At 45.4% G+C, this 14,481-nt stretch overlaps 1 protein-coding gene across 1 annotated transcript; it reads right to left on the bottom strand.

The window, feature by feature from the left end:
• Positions 1-2,152: 2,152 nt before the first annotated feature.
• LOC124070931 (protein sprouty homolog 3) lies at positions 2,153-14,054 on the bottom strand. The gene is made up of 2 exons (XM_046411280.1): positions 13,109-14,054; positions 2,153-3,127 (listed from the first exon to the last, which is right to left on the bottom strand). Exon 2 carries the CDS (start codon positions 3,039-3,041, stop codon positions 2,160-2,162), a length of 882 nt encoding a protein of 293 aa, XP_046267236.1. The 5' UTR covers positions 3,042-3,127; positions 13,109-14,054; the 3' UTR covers positions 2,153-2,159.
• Between the last annotated feature and the right edge of the window lie 427 nt (positions 14,055-14,481).

Raw genomic sequence — 14,481 nt, 5'->3', positions numbered from 1 at the left:
TTTTAGAGCACGCGTGGGCTCCATCTGATTTAATGGTTACATCATCATCCTCCCTGTCTTCCCCTTCATCCAACCTCTCTCTCTCTCTCTCTCTCCTTCCTCCCTTTTCCCAGCATCCCTCTCTCCCCGTCAGCTGTGTCCATCTGCCAAACACCACAACTCCCCTCATCCTGTCCCCTCACCTCCCTCCCTCCCTCCTACGCTCCATTCTTCTCCGGCCCATTAAGAGCTATCATGAAGCTAATTGCCTGTTTGATCAACTCTCTATGGACCGGGAACTGGAGGCTTTTAGCCCTCTGAGCGTAAGAGGAGAGAGACGGACGAGGCGGGAGGGATATATGGGCGTGTTGGGGAACATACGTCTCTTGTCAGCTGGCTTTCGCTTTCCATAGAGAGAGAGGGAGAGGAATATTTCCCAAATCTTTGTCTTTCTGTGTCACTTGCTGGAAGTATTTCATCTTCTGTCCTATGAGCAACATGCTGTAAAGTGCTGTGGCAGAGTGTATCCAGTTTTAAGGACTTCTCCCATAGATGAACCTGAGCCTCGTGGCGAAGGATTTTGGCCACTTGCTCAGAGTATCTATCCAGGAGGAGTACCAGGCTTGTGCTTCTGAGAATCAGTGGGCTTAAGCCTGACAGACCGCTGGGATATTCAGAGGTCATCAAAGCCACATAAACTTATTTTTCCTGTGTGTGTTGTGTCATCCTTGATCTCCAGGGAAACTGGATTGTTTCGATTTGTTGGTGGTGCAATTGTATACCTTCACCACCCTCAAAATATCCTGACAATTGAGCCAATACCTTTTTGTGAAGGCTCCTTATCATGCTTTCCTCCCTCAAATTCTACACATTACCAGAAGCAGTTGGGTTAATTTTTATTAGGTCTTAGGGGAAGGCTAATTGGCTAATTGGCTAATTGGCTAATTGGCTAATTGGCTTCGCGAAACTAAAGCTGCTCTTAGGTATTCTGGTTGAAGGTACTAATGGACTGAGACACAGAGATGTTAGGGGAAATAGAACATTTGACTTGAGAATGGGAGGAGAGTGGATCAGTAGAGGAGAATGGAGGTGGGGGCAGTGAAGGAGGTCGGTCAGAGGAGGGAGGTTGGCGACAGACTGACTTGGTGAGGAAACCCGACCAGACCCCTCAGAGCTCCACTGAAGCAGCACAGCTAAAAATACAACAAGGGAGGCTTCTTGTGCTGACAAAACAACATACACACAGGCTCTTCATACACAAGTTGTTGTACACTAGGAGGACACACACACACACACACACTCACGCACACACACACACACACACACGCTGCCTTGCAATGAATGCACCCTCCCTCTGGTTAAATAATCCCCCATTCAGCTCTAGGCTGCCGGAGAAAATGTTGTCCGTCTACCTCACAGTGCTTTTCCTTTTACAAATGAGCTTAATATCATTGAAATTCACTCAGTCAGTACAGTGCATGGTCCCTTTTTGGTGTTGTTACATTTGTGTTGCAAGTGTCTTTGTTCTCACTTTATGCCTTGATGCTTTGCTCTATGCCTGAATTTTATCACGGCCTGTTGATTTCTTCATTCTTTCCTCTTTAACCTTTTGTGGACTTTTACTCGAAGTCTTTGTGGTCAAAGTCCTCGATCTCCCAGGTTTCCTCTGATTCTGTCTTTCTAGAGATGAGTAACTCTGTTGGCACAGAACATACATGTTGCCACGGGCGTTTTTCCTTCCTGATTTAGTCTATGGCCCATCTCTGTGCTCTGTGCGCTCTCTTTGCAAAGTGTGAGCAGGAAAGAAGTTCAACAATAAATAAATAGATTTTAACACGTCCAGATTACACCTTAGAAGGCAGATATTTCTGTCTGAAAGTCTTGGTTAAGGTTGAAGGGTAGTCCAGCAAAGCTTCTTCTTCTTCTTCTTCTTCTTTTTGTTTTAGGCATGAACAGGCACAGTAAAGCTTTGGTCCCACCTGAGCTGGAGAAGAAGTAAATTCAAGGTACGTTAGGTGAACAACACTGTATGGTGGGTTGGTTGATTGGTTGGCTTGTCATACGTAGGTAGATGGGTCACAATGGCATTGTTATCACAACGTCTGCTGCGGCACTGGCCGCAGCGCTGCTTTGGCGACTGCTGACAGGAAATAGATCTACCTGGCCCCCATCCAGGCCTGTCATAAGGGCTTCTCCAGGGCCTTGCTACGGAGCGAGGGATGACCGGGGTTGGGGTTGGAGGCGGAAATCTTGCGGCACACAGTGTTGGTGTTGCTGCACCTGCAGCCGGGCCGTGTGGCACGGTCGTGGGCACACTGGCACAGGGCAAGGCACAGCCTGGCAGGGGGGTAGCAGCAGAGGCAGGGCAGGCAGAGTGCCAGCAGCCCCATGGTGCCCCAGCGGGCACAGGCGTGGCCTGGAGTGCAGGAACATGGCCGGTCTGCACAGTTATCCTCATCATCCTGGGCGGAGCAGTGGTAAAACAGGCCTTTAACACAGCACAAGCAGGTGCCATACTCCACGGCGCTTTCTGCAGAGCACAGACAGCGCTGTCCACAGGCCCAGCAGGAAGGCAGGCGGCGAGGGGCACAGCACTCTTGGCACTTACAGCGACCACACTGCTCGCAGATGAACAAATGAAGGCCCATCTCTGCTTCATCCTCTGTCAGGCCTTTACCGAAAGAAACATCAGGCTTGATTTCTCCTTTAGGCTGAGAACGGACCACTGAACCTAGTCCAGAGTGAGATGGCGTCAAACCTGCCAATAGCCGCTGGTCTGAAGTGGCACTGGTCCGAGACATGGAAGAGCTTATGGTACTGGAACGGCTCAGGTGGGACAGGTGAGCATGCTGCTGCTGACTTTGGCTTCGGGGCATAGCCGAGTGGCCGGAAGGCTGGGGGTACTGGAAAAATCCGGACTGAGATGCCGGTTCCAGCACCACGGGCCTCTCCACATAGTCATTGTTGGCCCGGATGAGCCGGATCTGGTCGAGCGACAGCACAGGGACCTGCTGGAGGTCCAGTCCGTCCAGCTCCACCCTGACGGAATGAGCAGGGTCCATCCTGGTGAGCCAGGCTGGGTTGCACCAGGGCTGCAGGCCGGGGCTGGGGCAAGGTGCTCCCAACTCTCACGGCACATCAGATAAACCTGCACGTACACAGAGAAAAGAAGCAGTAGTGGTTAGCGATACTGATCTGCCGATTTGACTTTGATTTTCATTCTTAATCAGACAGGCCCGTTATTACACAGACAAGTGCAAGTTGTATTCACTTTACTGAAAATCTGAGTTTCTGAGCAAACAATCATTGGGTCATTTATTTGTGTCATAAAGTCTTTGTCGTGACGTTGTAATGTGGGAAAGCAAGAAAAACCCTGCTGCTTTCAGACTACAACTAAATCAAGAGTAATAAAAAACACATAATGGTTAGAAAACTAACAAATGAGGAATTTTGCCTGTTATTTCCACAAAGCGGACAGTACATTACATACAGCAAACAGTAGCCTACATGTTACTTCCCCAATATGTGAGCAGAGAGAGATTTTGGCTGCACAGCCTCCACACAACCATCAGCCACGTGATCACGACCGCTGAGGTTCTCCACTGCTCTGGCTAATGCTATTATTAGCCTGCCAGAGTCAGAGATACGACCATGAGGTCCACACTGTAATTTAGCATCTGTCGAACACAGCTGCTGCTGCCACGGAGGAAACCCACCTGCACACAGAGAGGATGGCAGCGTCGCCCGGCTAGTTAGATGATAGAGAAACTGTAACATCAGATTTTCGGCTATGAATCAACATGTTTCCTGTGGAAGGGTTGGAGTTTCTGCAGGGTTTTACAAGACCGCTCAAGCAAGTGAATCAAAATCTCATTGAAAAGAAGTCTTATTTTAGAAAAGCTGTTAAATACAAAGTACGCTGAGTTTTGTTCCGCGGTTCTAACCGAACAGCAACCACTGCTCAGTGCTGAAGCCAGTGTGTCTGCCTACAAAAACATCAGTGCCAACTCAAACTGTGTGGACTGTCTGGAGTATAACCCTGCAGTTTCCGGAAAGATGAGGTTTTTTAAAAATATATATATATATTTCTAACTCTTGAAATCTCATAAGCAAATATCTCCAAACCTTTTGGCTTAAAGCCAGAACATCTGCATGGTTACACAACTGTAAACTGGACGAACTGATCCCACCTCTGTGGTGGATTTTGCCGGCTTGTCCCACCTCTGTGACACCCAGACTTTTCTTTTCTTTTTTATAATTTATCTGAGAAAAGATTAACACTGAGTAGAGTCACACAGTCTTAACTTATTGCTGAACTACTGAACTATTTTCACCGCTCGCTCTGTTCGCATCAGATATCACATGTAGTTTGCCGTGTACTCTTTGTCATGGTGGGTAAGCTTGCAACTAAATGCTTAAAAGGTAACAACAGTTTGCTTTTGAGTGCAGTAAATGCATGAGCAGGAAAGGCTAAATTAAATAAAAGGCTCAAGTCTTGTTGAATAAACAGCTCAACTGAGTCCCTGCTCAGACATCCGATGGGGCCTGAATGAAGAGACAGAAATTTGGAAGGAGACCTTGATGGATCTGATTCTCGCCTTGAAAGGTTAAAATGCTTTTCTTCTGTGTAAGGAGAAAGCCAGAAAGCATCACCAACCAGCATGCAGGTATACACTCATATACAGCATGTGCACACACACACACACACACACACACACACACACACACACTCAGCTATACATACACAAAGAAACTGCAGTCTTGCCAAGTGGCCAAGGGGGAGCTGGCTCGCTCCTCACATGGTGCCAGTCCTCTCAGAGAGTAATGAGGCCAAATGGAAATGCATTTAAAGCAGCTCAGATCATGAGATTAGATGGAGGAGGGAGGTAAGGGGGAGCAGCAGGCCACGTCCATGTGAACACAGATACAGTCGTAATACACTGTTGTGTTTTATGTGCATCGAGGACCGACCATTCACTATCTTCTCCCTCCTTGTTTTTTAGTTTAATGGGGGTCATCTGATAGCGAAGCCACGCGTTACCGTCCTCTGCGAGAGGACAGGTCCCTGTGGAAAAGACTGTTGTAAATGTTGATGTGTCAGTGCTCTTCAAACAGAGTGACTGTCTGAGTGTCGACCAGCATCTGAACTCCACACCTTTCACATAGAAACAGCCGGCTGGGTGAGCTGCATACATGTTTTTTGGAACTTTACAAAACAATCCGACATGTCGTCCTCGTCACGTGTTGTTTAAATTTCTCATTCAAGCCAGTTTTTTCTGTGTTCACACAGTCATTTTCATTACATCAAAGTGTGACCACAGCCCAAACTTGAGACCACCAGCCCAGTCTTTCTATATGGAGTTTGCCTTTAATAATGATCAACAATGATGACATGATGTTCAGATAGAGGCAGAGCACCTAAAATACTGCCTTTCACTTGGCATATTCTACAGATATCGACAGTGAAACGCTGGTATGATGGTAATAAGACTAGATCAGATCCTTTTCATTTTTAAAATATATTTGCCATAGAGTTATGTAAAAAGTCATCTTGTCGTGAGATGCTTTGACTGATGATCACACTGAATTACTGCTCTTTTATGAACAGCCAAACGGTCATACAGAAATGAGAGAAGAGACAGAATGCAGGAAAATGCAGCACAAAAAGCAATAAGAGAGGAGACGGGAGACGTGGCCGAAACCCAAGAGCGGCAATCCATCACTGGGAGGGCAGGGGAGGTGATTAGCGAGTCGGGCTGTAAAAACAAAACAGAACAAAAAAAACTCTTCCTGTCCTCCAGGCTTTCCGCAGAGAGTCTTGTGAACACATTTTGGCAGGCTGAGCATTAAGGTGCACTACCCTCTGGCGTCTCTCTGCATCTACCACTCGGAGGTCCAGCTATGAGGGAGCAGATAAGGAGGCCCAGGTTGGTTAAATGAGGATGCATTTTCAAATTAGTCTGAGGAGAGAGGAGAAGTCCTGGTGACTAATCTCATCAGGCAGAGCGGTGGCCGTGGCTCGCTCATGCTCTGCCTGCCTATCAGACCATCTAATTGTTAAAAAGAAGAGGCCTGCCGTCCATTTTCGTGACCTCATATTTACTGAGTGGTTAAGCTAACCGCTGCCAAACCCGAACGTGGCACAAATACTGCAAGTCATGTCAAAACGTTAGAGAATGTAGCATCTAGGATGGCAAAATACAGCGGAATTTGAAGTCCAGTAAAACAAACCAACGAATCAATTAATTGATGAGCTGATCATCAGAAAATAAAGCAACAGTTTTGAAACAAATCAACTAACTTTGGGTTTTGAAGTGATGTCCGGTCCAAACAACAACAACACTTAAAACCATCATTAATGACCCTTTTTTTTCTTACTTTTTATCAACCAAACTATGAACAGATGAATCCAAGGAAAGAAACATCAGATTAATCCAGACTGAAAGTATAAAACTTTCAAAACCGAATGTCATCCTATTACACCACAAAATCTTTCTCTGTAAACGGTTTTGCCTGAGCATCACTGAAAATGGGAGTTGGTAGTTTTGACATCAGTGATCAGCATTGTATTTTTTACCACAAATGCAGGTAAGGAGATACAAACTGTTCTCTTTACACTCATTTGTATTTTTAAATAATTCTCGCCTGCACTGGGGAGGAAAACATCGGCACATGACCCGAACCGGCTGTGCTGACTGGCCACGCTGAGGGCTGCAGTTGTTTTTGGTGGTGATGCTCAGTCTGCCTGTGCTGGGGAGTGTCTGTTATCAGCCCTCTGGCAACAACAGCTGGGATGAGAGCCGTTAGGGGATGGAGGAGGCAGGCAGCACCTCCCCTCTCACATTACAGGAGAAACTGAATGCACCGTGTGTTGGTGTTTTTCTTTATGTCACTGTGGAGGTTTAGATCTCCAGCTGTTTTTCTTCCAGTGGGTCCCTGATTTGTTTATGTCGTGGGTGTGCACATGGATGCACATGCAAACATGAGTGAGATGATGTACAGGCCTTCTAGTAGCTTCACACTGTTCAACCGATCAACAGGTGGCAGTAAACAAAAACAACCCGGATCATTCTGTTTCTGCCATGATTACGCAGTAGAAATAATACAACAAATAAACAGCATTTATGATTGGTCGTTCTACTCCGTTCTCACCAAATTCTACAGATCGAGAAATTTTTGTGTCTGCAAAAACAAACATCTGGGCAAGTGGGTTCAGAACAGGCTAAAACTGAAGCAACACGGCCTGCAGCACAGTGAGTGTTTTACTGGCTCACAGGAGAGCGGGTGGTGGAAGCATCCACCCTCGGTGTGTCGCTGCCTGAAGCTGGTGCTCAACAGCAGCGTGACAGGTTAAAGTCATTGTGCAGGAACAACAAGGAAACTGAGACAACAGGATGTTGGTGTTAATTTTCTTTTGACTCCTAATATTTGGTTTCTCGTCAGCTACTATGCTACTATAAAATGTAAAAATGAAAGTCAGTGAAGTGAAAGAAACCGAGAGGGAAACGGTCACAGAGAGAAAAAGAGAGTTGGTGTTTCAAGAGGCTGTCGGTGGTAACCTGAGGATGGACCTCTGAGCTGGGGGAGTATCAGTAATGACTGAGCCTCTGCCCTGGGACACACACACACACACACTCCTGCTCCATCACTCCACAAAAACACACTGTATTCACTCTCCCTGCTGCCCAATCACCATCTACACCGCCAGGTTTTCACTGATGCTTCTGTCTGCATTATAAATGTCACCATTCATGCTTTGCAAAACTCACAGAATTCATTTGTCTTCAGGTTGATTCATAAAAGTCCTAAGTACTTTCTCTTGCCTGCTGTAGGCAGAAATGTTAGTTATAAACTGCATTCTGTGGGATGAAAACTGTCGGATTGTTGACAAAGTGCTTTGTGCTTCACAAGTCTGTTCAGTCTTTTTAGTGGAGTTTCAGTCGGCACCAACAGACCTGCAGCAAACTGTCCGCTAACCTGCACGTTTTATGTTGTGTTCTTCCACCTTAAAGCAGAGTGGTTGTTCAACAGGAGTAAATCTGTGTGGTGAGTTCTGCAGAAGCTTGTTTTATTTCTCTCTAAAGAAGAAGAACTTTATCTCTGAACGTGAGCGAAAACATTTGCGTGAGCCAGTGCTAAAAACTCCTTATGTCACCTCCTTCTCGTCTGCTTGCGCTGTGGTAACGAGCACATTACTTTAAATCATCATGTTGGTTCAGAGTATGTGATTGAAAAGCTTATCGCCTCATGAGTCTGCTTGAAATGTGAAAGTAAAAGGAGGGCAATAAACTGCCGACCTCCTGTCTGTCCGCTGACTCCCTAACTTCCGCTGAGTCTGGACTCGACCTGCTGATGGTCAGTTGAGTTTAATGGACGGAGCATCGCTGCATCTCTTCTCAATGACATCATGGTTTCGGGCTATTTTAAAACTGACTGCAGTGACCCTTCGCCTTGGAATGAGGAGGGGTTGCCCTCTTCCTCTCCTGTCTTCTCCTCTGTCCTCCCTCCCTCTCACATCCTCTCCTCTCCTCCCCTCACCTTCAACGCCTCCCTTCACTCTCTCCTTTCATACATTTTCTGCTGTCCTGTCCTTTACTCCCTTCACTTTTTTGGCTCTTCCCTGATTTTTGGCCTGTGTCGTTTCCTTTTGTGTCTTTCTTGCTCTCTCCAAAGTTGTAATCATATTCTTTGAGTCTTCTGTTATTAACAAGACACAATGCTTGACAAGTGCAGCTCAGCAGTGACCATCACAGTAAACAAATAACCTAAGAGGTAGTTTGAAGCAACACGTCTGCTTTTCTTTTTTTTTTTTTTCTTTTTTTTTTTAGCTTTTTCAGAAGATAATCTTAATTTAATCTCATTAAAGACTAAGCAATTTTGATTGCAAGAAAGTCTACAGTTCTGTAGAAAGGATTTTACTAATACTGAAGGCATGAGTCCCCACATGCAGCCCTAAGAAATACACGACTACACATTAAAAGCTCTGTGTGTATCCAAATCAGTCGCACAGCACACAGAAATATTGTAATGATAGGCTTTGCAATTGGTCGGCTTCTCCTCGGGTCAGAAATGGGGCTGAATGAGGCTTTAGTTGTGTCCTGAATAAATCACATATAAGAACAACCAACATATTTTCATCCCAGGTTGTAGGATACTTTTTCTCATCTACAAACACGAGGTTCCCCTTGGCCTCCCACTGTTTGGGTCTCAGGCATCAAAACGAACGTCACCATGGCGTCACTTGCTCGACTGTCAGGTGTGTAGTCTCACCTGTTATGATTTTGCCTTTTATCTAAACTGTTTCATGGCAAACTGTGACTTTCTTTAGATGAATCGACATCTTATTTGTAGTTCACGGCACAATTCAAACAGGATCAATAAATTATTTTGCTCTCGCCTTTAGCCACTGTACAGATTTTTTTCTCTGAAATGAGGTCACACCTGAAGGGGGGCGAATTTGCTTGTCTGTCAATTAGAAGAAAGCGGATAAAATCGTGAGTTCTGTATATGCATAAGCCATCAGATTCAGAAGGTCAACATATTTGACGACAGCGCTGCCAGCTTCTCTGGGTCTATGACTCTGTGTGTGTGTGTGTGTGTGTGAGAGAGAGAGAGAGAGAGAGAGAGAGGCCCGTCAGGCACTAAGACCCAGGGGCCTTCCTCCTGATGCCCTCCGGGAGCACAGCAGGATTGAATGACAATAAACTGGATGAGATACCGGATGTGCCGAATCTGACCCCAACGGAAAGACTGAAATAGACACTGCAGACCAGCAAGTCCAGGCAGGGGGGGGCGGGGGGCAAGAGTGGAGAGAGGAAGGAAAGAGGCAGTGAATGAGTGAGGGATGGTGAGACTAATAAGGATAAAAATGAAAGTGGTGTAGCCAGATGAAGAGGGAGCGATAAGAAACACAAGTCCAACCAAAAAGACAGAGAGCTGGGGCGGAAGTAGGAGTCGTTTTTTGGATATTATTATCTGACAACACATTCAGCCAAAATTGAATAAAACCAGACTGTCATGTAATAGTCCACGCAGCCCATTAGGCTGAATCAAAGCGATAATAAAATGTAAAGTGAGATCCGGTTTTTCCACATTCATCCTGGTTTTTGGACTGTCATTAAAGGAACATGATGTGCTCTCAGCATAGGACAGACTTAAGCTGCTAAGGTTTTACTTTCTGTCAGTACTCAAAGTGTGAGAAATAACATCCTGCTCACCAGATTGTATTTGGATATTCAGTGCCATTGTTTTGTCTTTTAAAGAGTAACTTGACACCTCCTGAAAATCCAGTTTCCTCTGTTTAGTTCCTCACCTTGCTGCAGTGGTGATGTCACAGGGTGCTGAGCTCACCTGTGACATCACCGCTGGGTGTGGTTACAGGTGCACAATTCTCACCACCACACTGATGCTGGATTAACAACACTGACTCGGTTACCTGCAGAGACCCTGAATGTTGGCTCTGGGAATAACCTGATCCAGTGAATGTAATGAAGAAATAGCTGTAGTTCGCTTGAGTTTGGGACTAAACGAAATGAAGATATTTGGCTTAATCCCACGCAGCTGTCACTATTTAATCTCTCTTTGTTTCAGGGATCTTACCTCTCACGTGATCCAGAGCTTGTAGCCTTATAATCAAGTCTGAGAAAAGGCTGCAAGCAGCATGACTAAAAACTGCTGACAATACAGGAGACTTCAGAAATCGTACATCAGAGCGTGGACAATGAGACGACTCTGGACTAACCAATCGGTGGTCTGCTGTGTTTAAAATCCACCTTCTCGTATTGGGTCAGTGTGCTTGGTACCTCAGTAGAGGTCTAGAGCAGAGGGGTTCAGCTGGTACCACCCACAGTCTTATTGTAAATGTTCCTGTTGTATGAAGTAAATTTGACGAGTTCACAACTTTGCATTAAAAATCCAATTTCATGACCGCGTCTGTAGTGGGTGAAGAGGGAAGAGTTGAGGCGATCAAGCGGTACTGTAGCCTTAGAGATTCGTCCATTAAACTCTTTCCCAAGTTTACCACTTGTTAAACATGACACGACAGAAATCAGAAAGTCATGCAGTAGGGCTCGTCTCCTTATGGATTTGAACAGGTAATTTATTCAGCCTTCACATGTTCTTAAAAAAGCAGCGTTTATTAAACCGCAAGAGACAGACTGAAATAACAAAAGCTGGTGATGGCTGATGGTTGCCAACTGCAACATTCCTTCAGATTTCTTGTTAGTAGTGATGTACATTTCCATCGCTGCATATTTTTTCATTTTCACTCTCTGTATGTACTGCAGCTCCTCTTACAAAGTATGTGCTGTTAGGATAGACAATCAGGATATGCTACTACTTCTTGAACTTGCTCATACGTCCTTTGCAGACTGCAGTGTATGAACTAGTATTGTAGTATGTGTACTGGAACAGGATTTGTTCCTTTTGGGATTATTTCCTCATCATCCTGGAAATAATTCAGTTCCATTTTTGTTTTGTCCAAACACTTGAAAAGACTTGACTTTCTGTGCAGCGGCAAACATCGACTAAACAGAGAGGTCTCAGACCTGTACAGCTGACTGTTTCTGAACATGTCAAGAAGACATATCGTTCTTTTCTTTCGTGCTGCTTAAGTCCGGGCTGTTTCTTTTCTGGGCATCTTTTCTCTTTCTCTCTGTCCACAAGTTTGTGGTCCTTCAGTGCATTAGTCGGTGCATTAGCTCCCTTTCTGTGGCATTAAAAAAAAAAAAAAAAACGCTTCCATCCTCCATTCATCCCCTCCCTCTCTCTGTCCCTCTAACCATCCACCCATTTCATCATTCAGTCATCTATCTGCCATATTCCTCCACCCCGCATATACTGTCCCCTCCCTTCTCATCCATCCATCTCTGTTCAGTCCCTCCGCCCAACTCCCATCCCATTCACTTTCTTTCTCTCTCTCTCTCTCTCTCCCTCTCTCCCTGCTCTCACCCCTCGTCGGTCCGTCCCATCGTTTGCTCACCCACCCGCCCCTCCAGTCCCACCCCAGCGGAGATGGGTATTGACATTCTGCATCCGACCTTGAGGACAATCAATCCCACATGTCCCCATCACGGTTACACACACATGCACGCACGCACAATCTGCTAAAACACACGCTCCAATATTAACACGCGGCCCAACAATCGGTTAATACTGATGGCTGTTTCGCTCATGCAGAAATGCGCTCTCACAAGTCTTCCAGTGATTCAAAGGAATTTGTTTAAAGTTGCCAGAAGTCGGTAAAAAGACTGTCAGCGTGACTCCTTCACAACTAAAACGATAATTTGATCCACTCTGAGCCAGAGACCATCACTTCACTCATCCACACTGTGATATTTAGGCCCGAATGGATTGAGCACTCAAGAGAAAAGCTGGGAAGCAATTGTAATTATAAAGCAGAGACATCGTTTAAAAACGATAAAACGACTTGACTTGTCTTTGACTTATTCTCCTCCCAGAAGTAAGATACCAGATAACAAGATATTTAAGAGGCAGCTTCCTGCTGCTGGTCTGGATTAGTTGTGTGAAGGCTTGAAACAGTTCTATGCTCTTCTTCACCTTTTCTCTCGAAACCAACACGGGATCACACAGAGCAGGTAAATCCAAAAGAAAACTTTTGGATAAGGAAATAAACATCAAGTTGCAAGCACTTCTGTTTTATATTAAACCAAATCTTGTGAGCTTAAATGTTCGTTTTTGTTTGGCCTTATTAGAATTTTTTCTAATTTGCAAAATTCTTAGTGGTTTTTCTTCCATTTTCTATAGACAAGTCAGGACAGCCATGAAACTGAAATGAAAACTATTCTATCCATCTGCATCGGGTTTCCAAATTCCCAGTGAGTTTACATCACTGCTGACACATTTCCATTGGACTTCTGCAGTTGAAAGTGTTGTCCTGAAGAGAAATCTGTACACTTGCTACAGCTGCTGCCAAAATATGAAGTAAAAAAACCATAAAACAAAATCCTTTTCCAAGATGCAAAGACCGTTTGCAGAGCTAAACAACTCTTCTGAATAATTCCACACTGCATCAAAAAAATCCCAATGGAATTGTTTGATTTCCAAGGTCATGCAAATCATCAATAGTTCATCAGCAGATCGGATGGCGACAGGATGAATTTATGCTTACCTCTGATTGGAGGGAGATCCATTCTGTGGTTGCGAGTTCGGCGTCCTGGGTGTCCGTTTGTGTGTGTGTGCGAGTGTGTGTGCTTCTGATAAACAAACTCTATGATATTCTTAAAATATCCCTACAGTAGCACTTTGACGGCTTGAAGTATGACTATGGAACCCAGTGATGATCCGTACTTTCGTAATGTTTTAATCTTACTTTACGGTACTGCAGGGGGTTCTTTTTGCTAAAATACTTGTATGATATCCCTCCACGGTAATTTTATAAGATTCCTGCGGCTCTGTTGTCTTGCGGGTGTGTGTTTGTAGGGAGTGAGAAGGCTGGGAGGATGCTCTCTCTCTCTCTCTCTCTCTCTCTCTCTCTCTCTCTCAGCGTGACGCACCCTCCTCTTCCTCGTCCTCTTCCCGGAGTTCTCCGAGGAGCGCTCCGGTTCCCGAGCGTCCTCCCGGAGTCACCTCCTCCTTCTCCTCCTCCTCCTCCTCCTCCTCCTCCTCCTCTTACACCTACACCCTCCTAAAAACCAGTTCCTTTACCCACGCTGCATGGAAGCACTCCTGTCTCTCTGTGCAAGTCGTAAAAAGGTTGCGAGAGATGCTTATCGAGACGGGCACTGCTTTTGCAGTTTGATTGTTCAATCTGCAGTTTGCAGAGAGGGAAAAGTGTCCTCGGTCGCAGGAGGAGCAGAACTGGAAGTATCCCCACCCCGGAGTAGAAGGAGCGATGTGAAATACTTGCAGCAGCGCAGTATTTTGGGGTGTTGATAATGAAAAAGAAAACTGCAGCTGGAGGAGGCTTCTGAAGTCAGAGGATGAATGCAGAACTTGTCCCTTTTTTCCCGCACTCAGAACTGTTTCTTTTCCCGTCCTGTTGTAGTTTCCTCTCCTCTCCCCGAGAGATGAATGACTGAGAGCTGGATGCTCTCTCTCTCACTCCCTCTCTCTCTCTCTCTCTCTCTCTCTCTCTCTCACACACACACACACACCAGTGACCCCTCCTCCTCCTCTTCCTCTCACTCCTGCCTCTCTGCCCCCTCCCTCTCCCATCTCTGAGTTCAGTTCTGCTGTATGAACGTTCACATTAAGGTGATAATGTCAGTTGTCTCGATTTGCTTTGCTTCCATATCAAATCAGCTGTTAAGGTTGCCATTCTGCAGAATACAGCTATGTTAGAAAGTTTTGGTGCTGTGGATTACATTGACTTCACAGTTTCAAATTATATTCACTTTAATTGGATGAGGATTTACAATTCTTCTTTTGTTCTCTTCCTCTCAAAGTAAGGCAAAGTGAAGCCAAAACGTCCCAGATACGACCTTGTTCTGGTGACATCATTTGGAGCCAGAGTCTGTGCAGTAGTGATTGGGAGGTGGAGCC

Source organism: Scatophagus argus, chromosome 14, assembly GCF_020382885.2.
Source record: "Scatophagus argus isolate fScaArg1 chromosome 14, fScaArg1.pri, whole genome shotgun sequence".
Lineage (NCBI taxonomy): Eukaryota > Metazoa > Chordata > Actinopteri > Scatophagidae > Scatophagus > Scatophagus argus.
Note: the sequence above shows the minus strand (reverse complement) of the source record. Positions and strands in the feature narration are given on the sequence as shown.

Coding starts and splice junctions, on each gene's coding strand:
- LOC124070931 (XM_046411280.1), bottom strand. CDS start 3,041: ATGGACCCTGCTCATTCCGTCAGGGTGGAGCTGGACGGACTGGACCTC.